Source organism: Lissotriton vulgaris, chromosome 6, assembly GCF_964263255.1.
Source record: "Lissotriton vulgaris chromosome 6, aLisVul1.2, whole genome shotgun sequence".
NCBI lineage: Eukaryota > Metazoa > Chordata > Amphibia > Caudata > Salamandridae > Lissotriton > Lissotriton vulgaris.
The window spans coordinates 1,036,035,050-1,036,058,391 of record NC_141694.1 but is presented as its reverse complement, the minus strand read 5'-3'; the positions used below and the strand labels follow the sequence as shown (position 1 = coordinate 1,036,058,391).

Sequence of the window (23,342 nt, the reverse complement as noted above, 5' to 3'; positions counted from 1 at the left end):
GCTTTGTTCCGACGCGTCAGGGCGGAGAGAACACCAAACGCCTCCTGCATCTGATGGACTTGATTCGCCGGTCGCGTACGCAAGCATGCTTCCTCTCCATCGACGCCGAGAAGGCTTTCGACCGTGTTGACTGGTCGTACATGTTTGCGGTCCTGCGTAAGTTCGGGCTGGGGGACTCGTTTGTTAGCTGGGTCCGCTGCCTCTACGCCTCCCCCCGAGCCGCTGTTCAAGTGAACGGCTGTCGGTCGGATTATTTTCCGATTACCCGGGGGACGAGGCAGGGGTGCCCTCTCTCGCCCCTCTTATTCGCGCTCTATATGGAGCCTTTTGCGCAACGCCTCCGGGACAATGCGGACGTACAGGGGGTGCGCTTTGGGGCAGAGGAGCACAAGGTGAGCCTCTATGCGGATGATGTCATCCTATCCCTCACACACCCGCGCTCCTCACTGAGATATCTCTCCCAGGAGCTGAAAGACTTCGGCCTGGTGGCCGGCTTCAAGGTCAATTTCTCGAAGTCCCGAATTCTGAACCTCTCGGTGCCGGAAGAGGAGGTCCGGGACCTCGGGGCCGATTTCGCGTTCCAATGGGTCCAGTCGGCCATCCCGTACCTCGGGATCCAGCTGGCACCCACGCTCACGCAAACGGTTGCTCTCAACTACAGGCTCCTCATTGACCAAACGGCTAAGTCCGTCTCAGACTGGTCCCGGCTGCAGCTGGCCTGGTTGGGCCGCCTCGCGGCGATCAAAATGACGATCCTTCCCCGCATCCTCTATCTCTTCCAGATGCTGCCTTTGCGCCCCCCCCGGGAACTCTACGGAAGCTCCAGCGGTTGCTGACCACTTTTTTGTGGAACCATAAGCGCCCTCGCATTGCTATTGACCGCCTCATGGCGCCGCGCGAAGACGGCGGCCTTAACTTCCCGTGCGTGGAGGCGTACTACCAGGCGGCGTGCCTACGTTTCATTCTGGAATGGAATAGACCGCTGTCCAGCAAGCACTGGCTCTTCATGGACCAGACTGTGGCTGGGCGCAATATCTGGCGCGAGCTATGGCTCCCACGTAGGCACAGGTCCTGGGGCCTTTACTCCTCCCCGGTGACCTCCCCGACCCTGGCGGTGTGGGATCGTCTAGCTCTCAGGCGTGGCTGGACCACTTTCCCATCCCCACTGACGCCCATCGTTGACAACCCGGACTTCCCCCCCGGGTGCGCCTCGCCGGTCTTCCAGCGTTGGAGGGAGTTGGGCTGTAAGAGAGTGGGTCACCTCTTTCAGCCGGAGGGGCTGATACCGTTCACCACTTTGCGCCGGGAGTACTTTGAGCTGACCGTGGCTGACGCCTTTCACTACTCGCAGGTAGCGCACTGGGTGACGCTTCCTGATAACATCGCGGACATGTCTCGTCCAATGACACCTCTGGAACGCTGGGTGGTCTTCAAGAAAGACGAGCGCAGGCTTATCTCCGAGCTGTACGCCTTCATTATGAAACGCCACCACCCGCAGCGCTCCAAGGCACAGGTTCGTTGGGAGACGGAGTTGGGCCGCCCCCTGACGAGTAAGGAATGGGGAAAAATTTTCTATCGCGCGCACCACACAGCGGCGAATGTGGCGGGAGCGGAAGCGGCCTTCAAAATCGTGACTTATTGGTACCACACACCGGCGAGGCTCCATGGGTGGGACCCCAAGTGCTCGAAGCTTTGCTGGAGGGGCTGCGGCGCTACAGGCACTCTTTCCCATTTGCTCTGGCACTGTCCCAAGCTGGTGGGCTACTGGCAAGCAGTTTTAGATGACATAGACAATGCTTTCGGTATCATCTTTCCCAGGGCTCCGGAATATGTACTACTGGGCCTCCCTCACCCTAAGGCGTTTCCCTTGCGCTCCCCTCGAGGTAGACAGATTGCGCTGGCGCTCCTGGCGGCTCGCCTGGTGATCCTCTCGAAGTGGCGCTCACTGGACGCCCCTGACCCCAGGGACTGGATTAGGCGCCTATGGCTGCTTCTGGGGATGGAGAGGCTTTCCCTGTGTGTGGATGGTAAAGGGGACACGTATGCTAAGCTTTGGGCACCCTTCATACACCTGTTGTCCCGGGACTTGCGGGAGGTCACGTGCCCCAAATTCCTCCAGATTTTACAACTTATTCCCTTGGAACCGCCTGGGGCTGTGGCATGATGGCATGATTGCTGCTAGGTCGTCTTAGGACAACAACGGGGTCTCTGACCCTGGGATTCTGAGGGTTTTCTGAACTATGCTGATGCGGTGAGGGTGGGAGGGGTGGGGGGGGAGAAAGCTAGAGTTGGTTGGGTATTGGGGGGGCGGGAGGGGTCGGTTTCTTTCGGGTTGTTTTCCTTTCTGGTTTTGACAAAAAGCAGCCTCGCTTACCTACATGGACTCACCGCCTGGCTGTTAGCCCACCTTCGCCGGGTCGCCCTCCGGGTTGTAGACCCTATGGCTGTGTTACTGTGTTCTGTGCAATTTGACTCCGCTCTGCCGGCCTGTGGATGTAGGCAGCCCAGCTGTGTTCACTGCTACGTGCCTGCTGAATAAAATTGTTTGATTCTAAAATTGTGGTTACTTGTGACGTTAACAGCACACATATCCTTTTTTTACAACACTGATCAAACAAACCACAGGAAAGAAAACTATTGTTTTTGATGAGATCCTCCAACTTGCATTAAACTTACAAACAGTGCGAAGATTTGCTTTAAAAAATTTTTTTTTTTAGAGTTTTACATAGCGCAAATTCGACCCGAAGATATTTATATGATCCGCATTGCTGGAAAGTGTATCTTTTTTTATCTTCAGGGGCCATATCAGGATGGTAGAGCATCCTCGCACAGTACCTGTGTACACGTATGCTCAGTGCAGGTCAGATTGTGTACCAGTTCAATAATCAACTTGAAAATTCTGTAATCCAATAGATTTCTAAAAAGCAGCACGGAAACAAATGGTATAGATGGCGCTTTGGTATCATGAATTAGCAAGTTGGGACTGATGTGCTTGCCACCCAATTTGTTGACCTCCAGGAGTTTAATGAATTAGATCTTACTTGGAATTTATTTTTGTTTTTCATTTTTCCGAACGCTATTCTGTTAACCTCATTATGAGTGTGCGGGTTTTAATAGCTGTGATTTCCCTCCAGAGAGATAGTATTGATACTGCAGGGTCATTATTTCACAGCTGCAAATTCCTAATTTTAGTCCTTGGAATGAGGAGTAACAATGGAAATCAGTTTCAACATTCATTTCCACATGGTTTTTCCTCATTTCAGGCACTTTTCCCTATTCACATTTCACTAGGGGTTTCCTGTCAAAATGTAAAGCGAGAGTGGGATTTCCTACTGAATTTGTAATCTCAATTCAGCACCAAAGGCCTGCTTAAGGCAGAATCGAGATGCATGCGCAACTTGTGATGAGGGATCATATGTCTTGCGAGATGAGAAGCTTTAGTTACATCGCCAGGTACCAGAAGCCTTCTTTGAGTTTCTAATGCTGCCACAAACTCGTAAACCATGCGTTTTGCTTTGACTGGTGAATGTCAACTTGGATTACAGAAATGGAATCTCATCAAGTGAAGAAGTGGCCCATTTAGTCAAATAAATGAACATTTCCTAACTAATGAATTCAAGGCAATGATCATTGTGTCATGACTTGACAATCTCAAGAGTCCCTTCAAAGACTGTTATAGAACACACTTTTTATTTTTACTGTGCTATTTTTAATCTAATTTTTGACTGGTTTCACTATGACAGTTTTTCTGTAATGTCTAATGTAATTGTTTCACAAGTTATCTTTGTGACATCTTTTTAATCTGTCTGTGAGTTGCATTTTTGGAGGAGAAGTGTTAAGTAGCTTTTAAAAATATAACTCTCTTGTGAAGTTCATTCATGCAACTCTGTTTATTTTTTAGGTGCGCACCTTATGGCATGACCCCAAGAATGTTGGCTGGAAGGACTACACTGCATACAGGTGGCACCTGACTCACAGGCCTAAAACTGGTTTCATTAGGTGAGAGACAGTTTATTGCATATGAAATATTCTAAAAATATGACCTTTATGCTAATAGGTTCTGTACGTTAATATAGATTGGTCAAGATGGTATGGACAGTAAGCAGTTCCTAAAAGTTGCATTGTCCATTGAAAATGCCATATGAATGTTCCCTAAATTACAGTAAAAACTGCTGAGTCTGGTGTCAATTCATTCAGTAGATTTTAAGAATTCTGAAAAAGAAAATTCTTGCCTGCCAAAATGACTGTGCTTTGTGGAGTTGAGATCTAAAATGTAATCCGAGTGGTACAGAGGCTGCTTCCTTTTGGTCCTTTTTAGGATATCAAACCTGTCAACCTTGTTCGTAAAACTTTTGTAAAATGTTTGTGGAGCCCATGCAGAAGCAAGGTGAGGATGTGGCATCCTATGGAGAGATCCCAGCACATCACTTAGGGATGAAAATGGCATGTTTTTCCCAAAAAGGCAACATTAAAATCCCTTTCTTGTGAATTTTCTTACTGCCCTCATGAAGCAAACATTCATGAACTAGTCCTCCTGATTCATAATAATTGCTCAGGTTAATGTTGAGAAAGTTGAGCGCACCATAACACAGCTAAGGCCATGGCAAATTCCTAAACATAATTTTGCACCACATAAATGACTAAATCAAACCACACGGTTAATGAGCCCGTGTTCCATGTTTGGGAACCAGTATTAGCATTTTCAAAAAATCCTGTACAGTTTGGTAAGCAAAAAATTGCTCACTGCATTTCAGGAAAAGGGAAAATAAGACACATGAAGACTGGACAAGAATCTTTGGGCACAGGGCTTTCATTTGCCCAGGGCATTTTGGACAGTGCTGTAAATAAGTCACTCCTTAAGGTTATGCACTATATGTATTGTATACTACGGGCTACTGAATGACCAGTGGGTCCTGCCTTTTGACAAGTACATGGGCATAACACCTGTACCCATCAAGTACTGCAGCCATGGATGTAGAACACATAACTTGGTAGAAGGCAATGCCTTGTTTTCACTGGCCACATCTGGAGAGTCTGAATAGTTGATTCGAAATAAGGGATACTGGGCACAGAGTATGACTAAATGTCAGACCTCATATCTAGTCCACTATATACTTAGCTATGGGTAATGCCAAGTAGGTAAATGGTTGCTGGGCACGGGGCATGTACAGGCAATACAAAACGCTCATTGATCGAGGCCACAGGCTGTACCAAGAAAGTACTTAGAATAAGATACTGACCAGAGGCAGTGACAAAATATCATGACCTGTGTCTTCAGTTGTATGGCTATAGTACCATCTTCAAAGTCATTTCACGGAATAAACATATGGAAATAAAGACTTCTGTAGTTACACTTCAATTCAAAGAATAACATCAAACACATTAACTGCAGTAGTAAGGCTGCCATATTACGTATAGCTACAGTACTACCATCAAAGTCTTTTCACAGACTAAAAATGTAGAAATGAAAGCCTCCTGTAGTTACATCTCAATCCAAAACATACAATCGAACACATTAAATACAATTGTAAGGCTGCCATATTGCAGTCAATTTCTAAATGTCCTCTTGCATGAGATAAAGAACAAAAAGGCTACTATAGTTGTAAATGTTTTTAATTAATATTTTCCCAGACATGGCATTTAATTTTAGGCCACAGTACTACTATTAACGATTAAGGATCCCTTCAGAAATTACATTAATGGCAATGACTGTTGCAGTTACCCATACAAACATTAAATGTCACTAAACACATTAGATGTAGTTTTAAGTCCCCAGAACTACTGTCAACATTGAGATGGACTTTAGGTGACAGATTTAGAGAATAGGCCTGCATAATCACTTTTAGCAAAATTACTTGACAAAGTTCAACTATTTGCAGATTCTGTCATGACATAAATGTCTTTGGTGAAGTTACATATAATGAAATCAGCAATGTCATTCATTATGTAGGTTGTACTGTTACCTGTGGTGATATCCTCTTTTTGATCATGATTTGTGCATTGGAGATCTATCTTGTGGTTGCCCAGCTAACTATAAAGAGGAATACCTTTTTAAGTTAATTTTTATTTTATTTTTAACATTGGTTAGTTATTTGTGGTAGTAGATAACTATACAGTGTTAATTAAAGTTTATACAATGAACATACTGATAGAATGAGTGCGAGATCCTTTGGAAGCTAGTAAATGCTGGACAGAATCCACAGTTTCTGAAAGAGGGCTCCTGTACTCCTGTTCTTTGATTTGTGACCTCTGAAATGGTTTTTAGTTCACATGGGACAGCCTGTGGGGATTCATAGTGGAACCAAAGTCAATTGTGTAGATGATTGTATTCACCTTTTTTAAAATGTTGTATTGTTTTTATTCATTATCCTTTCAAGTCTGTTTACCAGCTGGTTTCATGACCAGGAATTCCTGGCTATTCATGTAGCCAGTAAGGATAATCTTCTGAACATAAAGTTTTTGACTAGCCTGAAGTTTGTCATTTACCTTGTGCATCTGATGCATTATCTCTCCACTGTGGTCAAAGACATAACCCACAATTTAGAATGTGCAGGACCTCAGATTATGTTCCCAGCCTTCCTTCACTAGCAGTAATAGTCTATGGATACAGGATTAATTCTTTAGAAACGTCTAAAAACCAAAAAACAAGCATAGTAGGAGATTGCCTATGGTATGATGGGGAAATATTGTGGTTAATCCTACACCTTAAGAGGCCTCCATGCTGAAGACATAACATTTCTTCCTCAATCGGAAACCTCATTGGCATTTTAAGGGGGGTAACAGTGCCTATACCTGGATAGTTGCAAACACTTTTGGTAGGATATTTTCTAGGTCTCCCAGTACATTAAGGAACAGAAATGTTGATTACATTTTTTAGGTTCTTTCTGGACATGTTGTTGGTGACTCTTGAACCTGTTGAGCATAGCCTTCCGAGAGACCTGCTCCTTTGTCACTATATTCACCACCCAACTATCTGATGTAACTGTGAATAGTTAGGGTGAACAATCTGTGACCAAGCCAAATATTTCTCTATCATCATGCGACAAGTGTTCAAAAGTTGCCCAACCAGCAAAATGTCAAAGAAACAAGCACGTTTGATTAATCACCATTTAAAGTTAGAAAGTTATGAATACCATTGGGGTCATTCATGCCTATGACTACGTGATATAATTGGTGAAATCCAGTCATTTTAGACCTACTTTAATGAGAAGCAGAGTGCAAGTTAAAGGGCTGTCATTTTTCAAAAAGATTATGGTTTGAGGGCAATGCAGAAGGTTCAGTATGCTTTGAGATGTCAGCTCTGTGAGCGAGTTAGGATTTTAACTCAGTCTTGCATCTGTGACACCCCTTTCTGTGCTTGAGAGCCACCTCAAGTAAATCAGTTTTAACTCATTTAGTGATATTGAGTTCACACAACCTTCAGGTTGATCTAAAGTCCTCAAGACTCATGCCCAAAATAGTCATGTCACCTGGCTCTTCAATATCTTAGATGCCCGTAATACCTTATTCTTTTACTGGAAAAACTAGATTTGTATTTTCTGTTGCAACTGGGATTCCAATCCACACAGCCTGTCACCAATTTGCAGCCTTTTTCCACTTCCTGGTGCAGTCTCTAACTTCTGAGCAGTATCAATGGTTACTACTGTCTCATACAAATGGTGTTCTAGGTTAGAGGATACGAGGACACAAAAAAGGATTTTTAATTTTAGTAGAAAATAAAAAAAAACAAATTCAGATGTCCTAGCTGTAAGAGAGTAGGGTCTGCTATCCTATGGTCACCCCAAATGTTTGCTTTTTGCTTCACTGGTTTATGACTTAATGTGGCTGTGGGCCTGCTAATCAGACCCACAGCCTGCTGTTCTCTCTCTAAATTGATGCCAATGCACTATAGGTGCATTACGAATTGGAACTGGTTCACCTTATAGGCCCCTGTAACAGTGTACCCCAGGTACCCAGGGCATAGGTGTATCCAAGGCCTACCAGAGGCTGCAGCATGTATTGTGCCACCCCTGGCCTGGCCTCCATATTTGACACAACTGGCTGATCACTCAGCTGGGGTAAGTTGGTGTAATCACCTCTTACTTAGATATAGTATCCCTGTATCTAACCCTAACTGGACACATGTTAACCTATAAGCCACTCCTTTGGAAGGCCTCAGCAATCCTGGAGGCAGAGTGCTTGGTTTCATGTGAGATGACGCTCTGGCACGAGCTGAGCCCGTCTGCAGCTGTCGGGAACAACTCCCTTAGCTGTTCCGGGATATTGCCATACCATATACTCTTAAGTGCATTATAATCCTCGCGGTTATATGCTAACTTTGGTTTGGCTTTATCAAAACATCTCGAGTAAGGTGTCATACGATTTGGAATACTATCCCCTCGACAGTCTTTTGCAAATTGCAGTTCTTTTTGTACCTCCTCTGTTTGATAGAACATTATGCTGCTTCTACTTATGCTACCATTTGCCCAGTACTTACTCTTTGTGCTAGGGTTACTGCCAATGTCTTGATGTGCCTGTGGTATGTTTTAGCAATGTTTCTATTAAAGCATTTAACGTTACAAACACCAAGGAAACCTGAAAAATTATGTAGTCCGTTAAGTAAAAGCGTTTTGGTTACAGTTGTGATTTTTAAAGAATATAAATGTATTTTCAAAGTTTACACTTAGAAACTTTTCAGTGAAAAACAAGCAATGTTATCCTATGGAAGGTTCTCGTTACTTTTGTAATCCAGTACTGGACTCCTACGTTCAGTACTGGGACCTCTACCTAAGACATGTAAGCAATTATGTTTTGGTACTTGGTATGATTTTTGAAGACTTTTTATAGTTTGCAAAAATCGACACTCGGCTGATTTTAGATGAATATTTTAAAGTTTCAAGACTCCACACTTAGAAGAAATTTCAGTGAAAACCAGTCAATGTTAACCTACGGAAGGAAAATGAGTAATTGGCTTTTAGGTAAGTACTCGACTGGTAGAGTTAAGGTTCTGGGCATAGACTCAGGGGTCTCCCAGGGTTGGAAAGGTACAGTGGTTATACCCTCAGTGGCACAGGGGCAGCCGGGTGCGGAGCGAGTAGGCCGAATGCAATCCAATGGAGGGTAGGGGGCCTTTGGTTGGTGGCTGCAAGCAAGCAGGCCACGCGGCTGTGGGAGCTGGGCTCCTGGTCACTTACTCAGGGCAAGTGGGGAAGTAGAGTAGGGTAGAAGCTGCACTTTCAGCGGCACTCAGGTGGCTGGTTGCAGGGTGCTTTTGAGCCGTCGGGCGCTCAATGTTATCCAATGGGAAAGTCAAAAAGTAAACAAAGGCTGCAGGCTCGGAGACGGAGATTCTTCAGGTGCGACCACAACTTTGAGAGTTAAGCTGGGATCTTGGAGAAGAGGTAGGTACCCAAAAGGAGGGCACAGGGGGCCGCAGGGCATCGGGTGCAGGGGTGTCTTTCAGGGTTGGGAAATCTTACGCTGGGCTGGTCGGGGTTGAAGGGGTCCCATGTTCTGAGGCTGCAGGCATCATCTGGTTTGTTGAGGAGGGTCTTTGGGCACTGGACTTCGGGTCCCAGTCACCGAGGGGACGTCCTCATGGTATTGGGTTACTCAGGCACAGGCCGGGCTTGGCCAATGCAGAGTGGGCTGGATTTGCGGTTCCTAGCTGGCACCAGGGGTATTGCTGTTAGAGCAGAACCACTGCTCATGGGAGTCCCAGTCTTTTTATTATTTTTATTATTATTATTGAATTTTATATAGCGCGTGGTTACCCTTGGGCATCCCAGCGCTCATCCAGAGTACACACCATAGCAGAGAAAGCGTTAAGCAGGGAACAGATGGGTCTTTAGGAGTTTGCGAAATCGCAAGGTACCAGTTTCGGAGCGCAGGGCAAGCGGAAGGGAATTCCATAAAGCAGCCACATTAACGGAGAATCTTCTACCGCCAGTCCTGGCTTTTCTTACTCTCGCGACTTGCAAAAGATGTTGCTGGTCTGAGCGAAGGGCGCGAGGGGCCTTGTAAGATTGAACCATACCCTGTAGGATAGGTGGCCCTTTCCCCTGCAAGATTTTATGGGCCATGCAGAGTGCTTTAAACTTCACCCTCTCTCTAACAGGGAGCCAGTGAAGCGCCTTCAGCACGGGTCTGGCTGATTGCCACCTGGGAAGGTCCGTCAAAAGCCTGGCAGCAGCGTTTTGCACTTGCTGCAGTTTGTTTAAAGTTGATTCTGGAGCCCCCAGAAACAGCGCATTGCTGTAGTCCAGCCGTGAAATGATGAGCCCCTGGATTAATAATCTCCTAGTGGCCATCGGAAGGAGGGGTAGGATCTTCCGGGCTGACCGGAGCAGGCCAAAACACACACCGCTGTCTTTTTTGCGTGTGACTTGAAAGAGAGGTCCTGCTCCAGCCACACCCCCAAGCTCTTAATCTCCTGTTTTGGGGTGGGTGGCGCTCCCAGACAGCTAGGCCAGCTACTTGGGGACAAGGAAGGAGGGGAGTTCCCCAGCATCATCAGTTCGGTTTTTGAACCGTTGAGTTTAAGTGCTGAGTTGCACATCCAGGTGAAGAACTTAGCTAGGCATGTGTGCAGCAAGTCGGGTTGGTTCGCCGACTGGGGGAGCCCTACCACCAACTGGGTATCATCCGCATAGCTGATGATCTTAATACCCAGTGGCAGTACCACACTCTCCAGTGGGGCCATATAAATGTTGAACAATGTGGGGCTCAACGATGAGCCCTGTGGCACACCACACTGGAGAGGGACCGATGTTGACTTCTCGTGGCCTTCCCAGACCTCGAACGTCCGATCTTCTAAGAAGGACGCGAGCCATTTCAAGGCCATCCCGTAGACCCCCACCCCCGACAGCCGCTGGAGTAACACCTGATGGTCTACGGTGTCAAATGCCGCACTAAGGTCCAGGAGGATCACTGCCACCGATCCCCCTGAATCCAAAATGCTCCTGGCATTCTCCACGACTGCCAGCAGGGCAGTGTCCGTCCCCTGGCCAGGGCGAAAGCCCGTTTGGGATTCACCCAAAAGGGAGTTGGATTCCAAAAAACCCGAAAGGCGCCTATTCACAAGTTTCTCCGCCACCTTGCTAAGGCCGGGGAGCAGGGAAATAGGCCTAAAGTTAGCAAGGTCGGCGGGATCCAGGCTGGGCTTCTTCAGGAGGGCCTTAACTACCGCTCCCTTCCAACTGGGGGGGACCACTCCTTGGGTGAAGGATAGATTTATAAGGTCCGTCACTGGGCCACCGATGGTAGAGGCTACCTGCTTCAGATATTTCATCGGTACCGGATCTCTCGGAGACCCACTCTTCACGGTCACCAGGACCCCAAGAGCTTCGTCCACAGTGACTGGTCCAAAGGAGTCCAGCTCTGCTGTCCTCACCCCCGGCTGAGACCCTGGGTTGCAGACAGAGGGTGGCTCCTGAGCTGGCCGACAGAGGGATGCCAAGATGTTTTCTATCTTGGATTTGAAGAACGAGGCTAGTTCTGAGCATTTCTCACGCGGGTTGTCATGAATGACCGGAGGTTCGGGAGTTTTCAGAAGTTCTCTGATGACCTTAAACGACTCTTTCGAGGAGTTAGAAGAGAGACCTATTCTCTCCTCGAAGAACTTAGATTTCGCTACCCGAATGGCGGATTTATAGGTATTAAGAGCCGCCCGATATTCTCTCCGGCTCACTTCGCCCCAGTCCTTCCTCCAGATCCGCTCCCGCCTCTTGCAGCCCTTCCTCAATGTTCTCAGCTCTGGCGTGTACCAGGGAGCTGAACCCACTCTCCTACCCCTAGTAAGTAGTCTTTTCTTAGGGAGGATAGCATCGAGCGAGTTGGTCAGCCAGGTGTTTACATTCGAATCCAGTGGCACAGTGAACAAGGGACCCATGTCTGGGCCTACCCATCCCATTTAGGGCGAAAAATCTTACAGCAAGCAACTGATAGGCGGAATGCTGACAATGCAAACTTTCTCCCCCAGTTAAAAGATCTGGGTTAAATCCATCGTTCTTTTGCCCACTACGCCACCCCAGTTGGGACCCAGCCATATGCAAATCAGTCTTGACCCTGTGCCCATGGGAACAGTCCAGACGGAACTGCCAGAAGCATGCTGGGACCGGTTTCGGGGTATGTCACCCTTCTTCAGCCAGGCTAGCTTGAATCCAGAGGCACAGTGAGCAAGGGACCCACGTCTGGGCATACCGTATAAACTTAAGGTGATAAATGTTACAGCAAACAAATGCTTGAAGGAATGCTGACATTGCAATGCTGACAATGCAAACATTCTCCCCCAGTCAAAAGATCTGGGTTGCATGGTGAGTAAAAGATCGATAGACTTAACCCAGATCTCTTGACTGAGGGGTGAATGTATGATTAATTCAGCATTCCGTCCATCATCGTTTGAGTAGCACCTGTCCCCCTAAGTGGGAGGGGTATGCCCAAACATGGGTTTCTTCCTCACTGTTCCACTGGATTCAAGCTAGCCTGGCTGATGAAGGGTAAAACCCAGAAACTGGTCCCAGGATCCTTGTTTCCGGTCCAGGGAGGACCTGGCTTGGCAGCTCGGTCTGTACTGTTTTAAGTATGGGCGGAAAATTTGTTCCTCTTGTGGAATTTCCGAATTTTTGGCAATTTCGCGATACGCAAATCGCGCGAAATTTCCCAAAAATCTGAAATTCGCGATTTGGAAGATTTTTTTTTCTTGTTCGCGCTTCAAAAATACAATCTTGCATGCGGCATTGACTTACCATGATTCTGCGTTCACTGATGAGTTTTCCTCCCTGTTCGCGTGCCCTGAGAGATTTTGGTAGCTGGGCGAGCGATGCCGCGATCGCGAACACGTCATTGCGACATGAAACATGAAAAAGGCATCGCGAGCAGGCTGGTTAAGTTGAAGCAACATGTTTGCGACCATTGCGACCGCTTGCGCAAGTTCTCGTTCCCGAACTGGTAAAAAAAATCTTGCGAACTCGCAAAAAAAATTTCGCAAGCTCGCGGAATTTGGCGGATTTTTGCGAAACGCGATTACGAATTCGCAAATTCTGCCCATGCTTAGACTGTTCCCATAAGGCACAGGCTCTAGACTGATTTGCATATGGCTGGGTCTAAACTAGGGTGGCATGGTGAGCAAAAGAACAATGGATTTAACCCAGATGTCTTGACTGAGGGTGAATGTATGATTAATTCAGCATTCTGTCCATCATTTGTTTGCATAGCACTTTTCACACTAAGTGGAAGGGGTACACCCAGATGTGGGTCCCTTGCTCACTGTGCCACTGGATTCAAGCTAGTCTGGCTGATGAAGGGTAATACCCAGAAACCCGTCCCAGGATGCTTGCTTCCAATCCAGGGAGGACCTGGCTTGGCAGTTCGGTCTGAACTGTTCCCATGAGGCACAGGGTCAAGTTTGATTTGCATATGGCTGGATCTAAACTGGAGTGGCATGGTGAGCAAAAGAATGATGGATTTAACCCAGATCTCTTGACTGGGGGTGAATGTATGATTAATTCAGCATTCCGTCCTTCATTTGTTTGTGTAGCACTTTTCACCCTAAGTGGAAGGGGAATGCCCAGAAGTCGGTCCCTTGCTCACTGTGCCACTGGATTCAAACTAACCTGGCTGATGAAGGCTAATAGCAAGAAACTGGTCCCAGGATGCTTGTTTCCGGTCCAGGTAGGACCTGGTTTGGCAGTTCGGTCCGGACTGTTCCCTTGAGGCACAGGGTCAAGACTGATTTGCATATGGCTGGGTCTAAACTGGGGTGGCACAGTGAGCAAAAGAACAATGGATGTATCCCAGACCTCTTGACTGGGGGTGAATGTATGATTAATTCAGCATTCCGTCCATCATTTGTTTGCCTAGTACTTTTCAACCTATGCGGGAGCGGTATGGCCAGACATGGGTCCCTTGCTCACTGTGCCACTGGATTCAAGCTAGCCTTACTGATGAAGGGTAATACCCAGAAACTGGTCCCAGGATGCTTTTTTCCGGTCCAGGTAGGATCTGGCTTGTCAGTTAGGTCTGGACTGTGCCTATGAGGCACATGGTCAAGACTGATTTGCATATGGCTGGGTCTAAACTGGGGTGGCATGGTGAGCAAAAGAACGATGGATTTAACCCAGATCTCTTGATTGGGGGTGAATGTATGATTAATTCATCATTCCGTCCATCATTTGTTTACGTAGGGCAATATAAAGAGTGTCATTTTAAGTAAAGTGATCTACTGACTTTGTCAAAGGGTCAAAACAAAAAATTCACACAGTGCAATGTTTAGTGAAAGTTATTGCAATAGAAAATGAGTACACTTTTACTCAAGAAAAGAAGAATCAACATATCTTTGAGTCTTTCTGTTTTTTCAATCAATCAATCTTTATCTTTATTTGGTTTCTTGCACAAAAACCATAAAAGCACACACAATGACTACCATGAATAAAAACATACCAATTTAAAATAGTAACCAAGACTGTGTATAAAGAGCAAGATACAAAGCATGCCAGACTCACACAGGCAAAACCGAGTAAGAAAAAATAACTTGAATAAAAACAACTCATCTTATCCGACATACACCTTTAGTGAACAAGTAAAATGTGCAAAACAATTGTAATATACATCATGCCATAGATAGTGTGTTAAAAATGAGCTGATTGACCACAACTAGATCAAAGCCTGACTGCAGATTTTGAAATGCTAAGCAGATAAAAATAATACTGCCTGTGAGCATCAATAAAAATTAGCCTTTTTCAAAATCGAAATAATGAAGGACTTCCTAGGTAGTTCATAAAAGCTGCAGAACATCAAAAAATTGAAGCGTGTCCTGTGGAGACTTACCGTCGCATCCACAGGGCGACAGCCTCTGCACCTTACTCTGCCCTCAAGAGTGGGCAAAAAGGTGAGTCTTCCTGTTAACATTTGTAGCCACAATGCCATACAAACAGCATCAACATGAGGCCCCTACACTCGGTTGAAGATCATAGAGCTTTATCTAGGAGTCATTTAAAAAATATTGTAAGCTCTCTTGTATGTATTTTATAACCCAGGAGACTTGCTGTTTTTTTTTTATGTTGGTGAGGGCCTCCAGCACATCCTCTAGTCCCCCACAACATAAAAAATATGCTTGGTGGCACCTCTAGGGGCCCCACAGTGATCCAAAAAATGTAAATAAGGATCCCTCGTAGGCATTATGGGGTGCTTCTTGCTTGGATTAGTGAGTAATACCCGAGTTGCTCCTGACACTCATTATTCATGTATGGTGTTTTAAAAAAAATGATTTTCTTTGGTGTCTTGGTGCCTTCCAGGGAAACCCACATCTTTCATTTTTGTTATGGGCCACAGGGTGAGCCTCAGGGCAACTGCTTCCTTGCAAGCAACCCCATGGGCAAAGTAAATGGTTGGGTCCCCTAGTGCCCACCTGAAGAACTCCACAGCACTTTTTATGATGGGTGCTGTGGCAGGGAAAACATTTTGCCCATGGTGCCTTTGGGTATGGGGTCCCTGAGGCATTGTCCAACAGCCGCCCTGGGGTGGCGTCCACAAGGCCAAGGCCAAAGTATGGCTAAGGGAGGGGGGCATTTGCACCATCCCCTCAATTAGTATATCAGTCCCATGAGGATGTGGTCCCCGGGGCCTCTGAGAGGGTAGCAACCTCCCCTTCCCCTTTTTCTAAACTTTGGCTCTGAGAGGTGGGGTTCCTGGACATAAAGGAGGACCAGGAGGAGGAGCTGCACACCCAATCATCTTAATTCACAGATCGACCTAGGTAATATTGGCCTCGAGCCTCAAGGAGAGTCAGGGAGGGGGGATGCATGCCCCCCTCCCATATAAAATATATTGGGCCACGCCCTAGTCCCTCACCCACCACAGATTTTCGTTCCACGTTTTTATTGATTTTAAACCAAGAATCACATTAAATGAGAGAAAATAACAACCATGCATTTACATAGTCTTAAATATATATTCCACAATTGAACCTCAGTCTTTGGAAATTGAACTATGTACATTTATAGGTGTCAGGCAGTCCTCGGTATGTGGGTGTGGGGTATCATAGCTTGGATGCAAGAAATCTAATCCGCTTCAATAGTCTGTGTGTGTTCACGTATCTAATTAAACATCACCATCAGCTCCACCCTCTGCAATTACTGCATCCTCTCCAAATAGCTATCCTGGTGAGATATGCTTTCATTGGTCACCAAATATTCTTGGGCCTTGAGGTGACAGATTGAAGGGAGGTATACATTTCAGATGGAGCATTACAGATGACTAGGTTTCAACTCTAGTTGTCTTTACTCAGGGCTGCTGTATTGCACCAGTACCTTTCTACTCTCCTTTTAGTCAGCAGGAGTGCAATTGCTACATATCTGTGGTTTCCACCTGTCATTTGTCAAAACTAGCTCAATAGAGTCATACCTTAGTTTGGTGTCAGTTTGTACCCCAGCATGTCTGATAATGCAAGAAATATTTCCTGCCTGTACTGGGAAATGCAAGGACAATCCGCTCAATCTGTTCTGCACCTCTAGCAAAGGTGGGTTCTAGAAGGGATCCATCCTATATTGCCTAGCTAGTGTAATACAGTATAGGTCTAGGAACTCAAATTGGATAAGCTTATGTCTGTGATTAGTCCATGCTAATTGGGTTTGAGTGCAACAGTATTTCCACTTGGCAGGCATCAATTCAATTCCCAAATATCTTTCTCATTTAATTTATGTTGCAATACAATCACCTTTTGAAGCTCTAAAAACATCAAATAGAGTCTCGAGACCCACCTTGCAGCATTTGGTGATTTGACTTTCTGCGTCCGTGGAGGCACCTCCTGCAGCTCCTCCAAGAACCCCGGTAGGGACTCCCAGACTGTATGTAATACCATTATGTAAGGTAAAGTAGAGAGTGGTTTCTGGCCACTGCACTGTCCAAACTGCTCAAGGGATATAAAAATCCCATCAACATACAAGTAACCCACTTATGTCTGCCTCGCAACTGGCAGAGTGTGCATTGCCCTGGTGTCTTTTGTCATGGGGAGAAGGGTATTCTTGGACAGTCTTAATGCAGGAAAATAAATAATTTGAAACTTGCCTTTTGTTGCAGCATATACCAGGCCCAGCAAGAGGCTGCAGTAGTGAGAATCTAAGTTCTAAAACTAGGTAGGCCCACTGGCAGAAGCGACTCCAAGGGTATATTTAAATTTTGTTCTTTATCTGGAATATGATAGGACAGTCTCCTCTTGGGGATGTAGCACCACGTAATGTAGTGTTCCTACACCACCATATCGTTTGTCTCTAGGTCGGAATTTCAAATCTGCGTTTATCATAAGATAAGAATAGGGTCTCCCATTTAATTCTGTATTGTCCATTTGCCCAGATTCATGTAATGAAAAGTGTTATCAGTGTCTCGTAGAAATCTCTATTTAAGAATGTAGAAATATTAAACACATATAGACATCTTGGAAGGATTTTTATTTTTATAAGTGCCATGCTCCCCGCTAAGTATAATGGCAGTTTGATCCAAGCGTTTACCTGGTGTGCAACATTTTTGATGTGTGGGCCAAAATTCAAACATATTGACTCTTCGTTGTCCCTGTGTAAGGTTGTTCCTAAATATTTGATGGAGTCTTTCACCCAGAGGATTGGAAATTTGAGGTCTGATTTTTCAGTGTCATAATTCAATAGAAATACTTCTGCCTTCTCCCAACTGATCTGAATTCCAGAGTATCGACCATATTGGATCACCTCCTGGATTAGGGGAGTTAGATTCCTATCTCCTACCACAGGATACTTAATAAACTCATTTTTCTCCTGGTAGTCAATTATAACACACTTTCCTTTTTACACTGCACCACATACTTTCACCACACTGTGTCTTGCTTCATTGATCTTAGGAGATCTAGCCCCTGGATTACACTAAAACATCAGTGAGCTCCTCCTTTACACTAGCAAGGAGATGTAGCTCCTTGGCTGTACCAGGTTGCAGCCAAGAGGAGATCCCAAATGATGAAGCAAGCCACCTCGGTGGATGGCGGGATCCCATCCTCTTAAAGAGGACTTCCTCCAAGGCTGTGTGTCCTGCTGAGTTGTGCTTGTCTGTTTATATATAATTTTTCTAGGGACTCGCGGATTCTGTGGTATTGGTGAGACAGATTTCTTGCCAGGTGGCGAATGAACAGGCAAATATCTTCTGTGTACATAGATAGTGTAGGAAGGTGGACACCTGACTATGGTTACCCCAGATTTTTTGCCTTGTGTTTAGCTGGTTTTCGACTTAGTTGGCCTGGCTCCCTGCTGATCAGGGCCCCAGTCTATCTGCTCTCTCCTTAAAATGGACTCCATGCACCCCAGGTGCATAACCTAATTGGTACTGGACACCTTGTCAGCCCCTATATAGTGCACTATAGGTGCCAAGGGCATAGGTGCATCCAAGGCCTACCAGGGGCTGCAGCATAGCTTTTGCCACCCCTGGCTGGTTCTTAAATTGGCACAACTGGCTGATCACTCAGCTGGGGCAAGTTGGTGTAATCACCTCTTGCTTATATATAGTATACCTGGATCACTGAAATAATATCTACTACCAAAATATCGAGTTCCCATAATATCGATGAAAAAACATCGAGGGACATAATATCGACTTTCTATCTTCACTAAGGTAAGTACAAAAATATTGAGTTTAAAATATCGAGTGTTAAAAATATAGACTGTCAAAATATCGATTTTTTTATTTCTTTAAAATAAGTTAAAACTAATATAATATTAAATATATTTAATATAAACATTGTTAAAATTATTAAATAAATGTAACATTATAACATAATTAATGTAACTTTAAAAATTAATAATAATAATACATATATATATAAATACATGTTATTAATAAAACATATAGAATATATTTACCGTAGCATAGCAAAAGGTTTCAATTTAATGTAACCACTCCAGTGGGTGCTACATTAAAGAGATCGTTGGATAGCGTAGGGGTAAAAATTACTATTCCCACTTCAGTGGGTACAAGAGTAGGGAAAGCGTTGGATAGCGTAGGGCTAAAAATTACTATTTCCACTCCAGTGGGTGCTACAGTATGGAAAGCGTTGGATAGCGTAGGGGTAAAAATTACTATTCCCACTCCAGTGGGTGCAACAGTAGGGAAAGCGTTCGATAACGTAGGGGTAAAAATTACTATTCCCACTCCAGTGGGTGCTACAGTAGGGAAAGCGTTGGATAGCGTAGGGGTAAAAATTACTATTCCCACTCCAGTGGGTGCAACAGTAGGGAAAGAGTTGGATAGCGTAGGGGTAAAAATTACTATTCCCACTCCAGTGGGTGCTACAGTAGGGAAAGTGTTGGATAGCGTAGGGGTAAAAATTACTATTCCCACTCCAGTGGGTGCTACAGTAGGGAAAGCATTGGATAGCGTAGGGGTAAAAATTACTATTCCCACTCCAGTGGGTGCAACAGTAGGGAAAGCGTTGGATAGCGTAGGGGTGAAAATTACTATTCCCAATTAATTATTTTAAATTAATTACCAATTATATTTTAATTATTTACCAATTAATAATTAATTTAAAAGATATAATTAATTTACATAATTATTTAATTAAAATTAAATTACTTCCCACCCTATTCCCCTATAAACACACAACCCGCTACAGAAAATAAATTACTAAAAATTAATTATTTATCAATTATTTATTTTTAATTAATTATCAATTATATTTTAATTAATTACCAATTATTATTTAATTAACAATTAGATTAAATTTACATAATTAATTAATTATAATTAAATTACTTCCCACCCTATTCCCCTATAAACACACAACCCGCTACAGAAAATAACTTACTAAAAATTAATTATTTATCAATTATTCTTTTTTAATTAATTAACAATTATATTTTAATTAATTACCAATTATTATTTAATTAACAATTAGATTACATTTACATAATTAATTATTGATAATTAAATTACTTCCCACTTTTTTCCCTATAAACCCACAACCCGCTACAGATTTATATTACACAAATATTATTAAATATTAATAACTTACCTTATTTTCGATATTTTTGTTGTCTATATTTTTTCTAGTCTATATTATGTCTATTCTATATTTTTGATTCGATATTTTGGCTATTCTAGTCGATAATACTCAATATTTTTGTTGTCTATATTTTGTCTAGTCTATATTTTGTCCAGTCTATATTTTTTACTCGATATTTTGTCCAATCGATATTTTGGAATCGATATTATGTCTGTTTACCAGTATACCTATATCTAAACCTATATCTGGACACATATAATACCTATACGTCACTCCTATGGCAGGCCTTATGAATCCTTGAGGCAGAGTGCTTGGTTTTATGTGAGATAGTGTTCTAGCATGAGCTGAGCCTGTCTGCAGCTGTCGGGACCAACTACCTTAGCTGTTCTGGGATAATGCCATACCATATACTATTAAATGCATTATAATCCATCGCGGTTATATGTTAACTTTGGTTTGGCTTTATCAAAACATGTTATGTAAAGTGTCATACGATTTGGAATACTATCCCCTCGACAGTCCTGCCGACGGGGATAGCATCCCACCCTTCTAGAGGGAGAAGACATGTTACTTTACTGAAATGCGGTTGATTTTTAAAAGAGCCTCAGCATCACAAAATGGGCGCTTCTGCCACAGACACGAGTCTGACCTCCTGCTGCTGACCGAAACTCAGCCGAGGAGACCTGGACAAAGGGTTTCCTGTCACAGGGAGGTGTCCCACCACCCCAGACAGGAGATAGTGGATTGAAGCAGGGAGGTTTGAAAGAAACCAGACAGTGCCTGGGGCGCACAAGGCTTCCCCTTGCATAATCTGGTCAAACCGGTTCTGGGGCACACCAGCCCCAGTCCCAGCGTGACCCTGGACAAAGGGAAAGGGGTGTAACCACCCCCTTCCTGGGTCCCACCCATAGGAGGGACCTAGCAGGTAATCCAGCCCACCAGATTGGTATAAGAGTGGGAGCATTGCCCAAGCATGCAGATTATCCTGACTGAAACTTATGAAACGGAACTCTGGACCCTTCGACATCCTACTCGATGTAGTAGACTGAAGAATCTCCCTTGTGGTCAAGGAGTGACCACCCTGTGCAAACAGGCACCATCCAGCCCCAAGACATTTTCTTTGTTGCAGTCCCCGCCGGAACTCGAGCGACAGAGTTCAACAAGACCCAGCGTGCCTCCCTTCTAACAGCCCGATCCACAGTCCCTGCAGAGCTGAGACCCGTGGAGGCCACCTGAAGCGTGGGGCCCGCCATCTTGGAAAGACCACGAGACGCTGACTGTGCAGCTCACAAGTGACCCTCGAAGCTGTGCATTGGGGTTTGAGAAGCCTCAACCCTGAGCCTCTCTTGCACCGAAGCTCACCCCTCTACACTCACCGAGTGCTGCGTGGGGCCCTTCTGCATCTTTTGGCTCAACTCGTTGGCCAGGTCACTTGCCCTTTGGCTTGTGGCCCCTGTGCCGACGAACCTTGAAACTTAACTCGTGAATCTGGTTGCTCCAGACTTACAGTCGCTCCCCTGAAAAGGAGCCCTCGCTCTGACCCTCCTGGTCTGAGTGTTAAGCCATCTTCGAATCCTGCGTGGGTTGCGCTTGCCAAGGGTTGTTTGCCCCAATCCAGAAGCCGACACCGCCAACAGCGAGAGCCTGCGTGGGACAGTTTGTGATCCACTCCTGGACATCCTCGGTGCCCCATAGTCCACGTGGCAGAGGAGAGAAGCTACTCGATAGCGACCTGAAAGCGCCCGACATTGCCTGGTTCCTTCCGGGTTCCACCCTGGTCACTGCTGAGTGACCCAGACTCTGGCCCGTCTGCTTTCAGATCATCTTTATCTTCGATCCACCCTTGGATCACACCGGACACTTCTCGTCTCAACGCCTGCAGCATCTTCAGCTCCAAGCACCAGCAACCTGCGTGACAGAACCCGACACTACTTCGCACCTGTGCACCCGCTTCCTGTGAGTGAGGTAACTTAGTAACGCCAGTGTTCCTACGTTGGTACACACCTCTAGTGTATGTGTCTAAAGTTTCGTCCTTCTAGGTTGAGCGGAAGTCTCCTTTTACAGTAACTTTATAACTGTTATGCACCATTGACTTTGCATTGGTGCATTTGTGTGCTTTAAGCGCTGCACCCGAATCCCGCGGGCTTTTCCCGACTTCAGCATTGCTAGTCCCGACTGCTCCCAGTGATTCCCTAGCCCCTAGGCCTAACCACTGTTCGATTGGTATCTCTTATACCACTTTTTTAATATATGGTTTGCGTGGCCCCTGGGCCTCATCCATAATTGTGCAACTTTCATATGTTTAACTGTGCTTTTGTTTAAACGCTTGTGCCTCTGCACTCATAAAGAGTACAGAGGATTATTCTAGTAATAAATACATATATTTTTAAAATATATAACTTGTTTGGTGTCCTTTCATTTGATATTACAGGATTGTGATTGGTAAAACAGCTTGCTTAACACGACCTCTTGAGTTAAGCCTTTAAGGCTGCTTAGTACATGCTACCCTTAGGATAGTTTGTCTATAAGGTTGACTTACAACCTGACACCATAAGGGATTGTTTGGACTAATACAAGGTGCCCCCAGAATTGGAGACATCATATATCAGGCCAACTTCTCACATTGGTGCGCAGCGGTGCGGATTTGAGCTTGCTGTTGTTTTACCATTGCAATCTTTTTTATCAAATTGAAAGATCACATCAAGTACCTTAGGTACATATAAACAAAAGCTTAGCATAATTAAGTTCTACTGAACTTAGTAGTTGTAGATCAAAGGGCTTAGCACACCCTGCCTACAAATCACTAGCAAGGTACAGTAGGAAAACACTTAGTGTAGGTATGTGCACCACTTGCACCTCACTAGCAGTTATGGCTGGCACAGAGGGAGCTTCAAGCTCTTCACCTGTGAGGCCACAAGGAATTGAGTGCCCTGTGCACTGCAAGGGGGCTGCGAAAGGGTCACAACCCTACCATTCCCATCCTGATAGCCATCCTGGAGAAGGATGACCTTGAGAAAGCTAGAATAGCTCCCCTAGGGTCAGGAGATGGAGTGAATCCCCCAGAGAATGAGAACACACCAGAGAATGTGGTGGACCCAGAGTCAGATGGTGATGAGTCAGATCATGATCAAGGGGATATCCAGGTACTAGTGGGGAGGCTTAACAAAACCAACTTGGACCTGCATTGGAGTGGAGAGGACGAGCACCTTCCCAGATCCTATAACATAGTTCCCTCAGGTAACAGAAGGTTGAGATCCTCCTCAAGGGATTCTCATATTTCTAGTGCCTCAAGGGAATCTCAAAGGGGAATGACTTGCCCCCAGAGAAAATAGCATAGGGCCAGGAT

At 45.1% G+C, this 23,342-nt stretch overlaps 1 protein-coding gene across 1 annotated transcript in view; it reads left to right on the top strand.

Moving 5' to 3' along the window:
- The window catches only part of THBS2 (thrombospondin 2), a 728,644-nt gene that overhangs the window by 622,772 nt on the left and 82,530 nt on the right, over nucleotides 1-23,342 (top strand). The window contains exon 20 of the mRNA XM_086927100.1: nucleotides 3,902-3,999. Coding sequence (XP_086783226.1) covers nucleotides 3,902-3,999 — 98 coding nt within the window. The remainder of the gene's footprint in view (nucleotides 1-3,901; nucleotides 4,000-23,342) is intronic.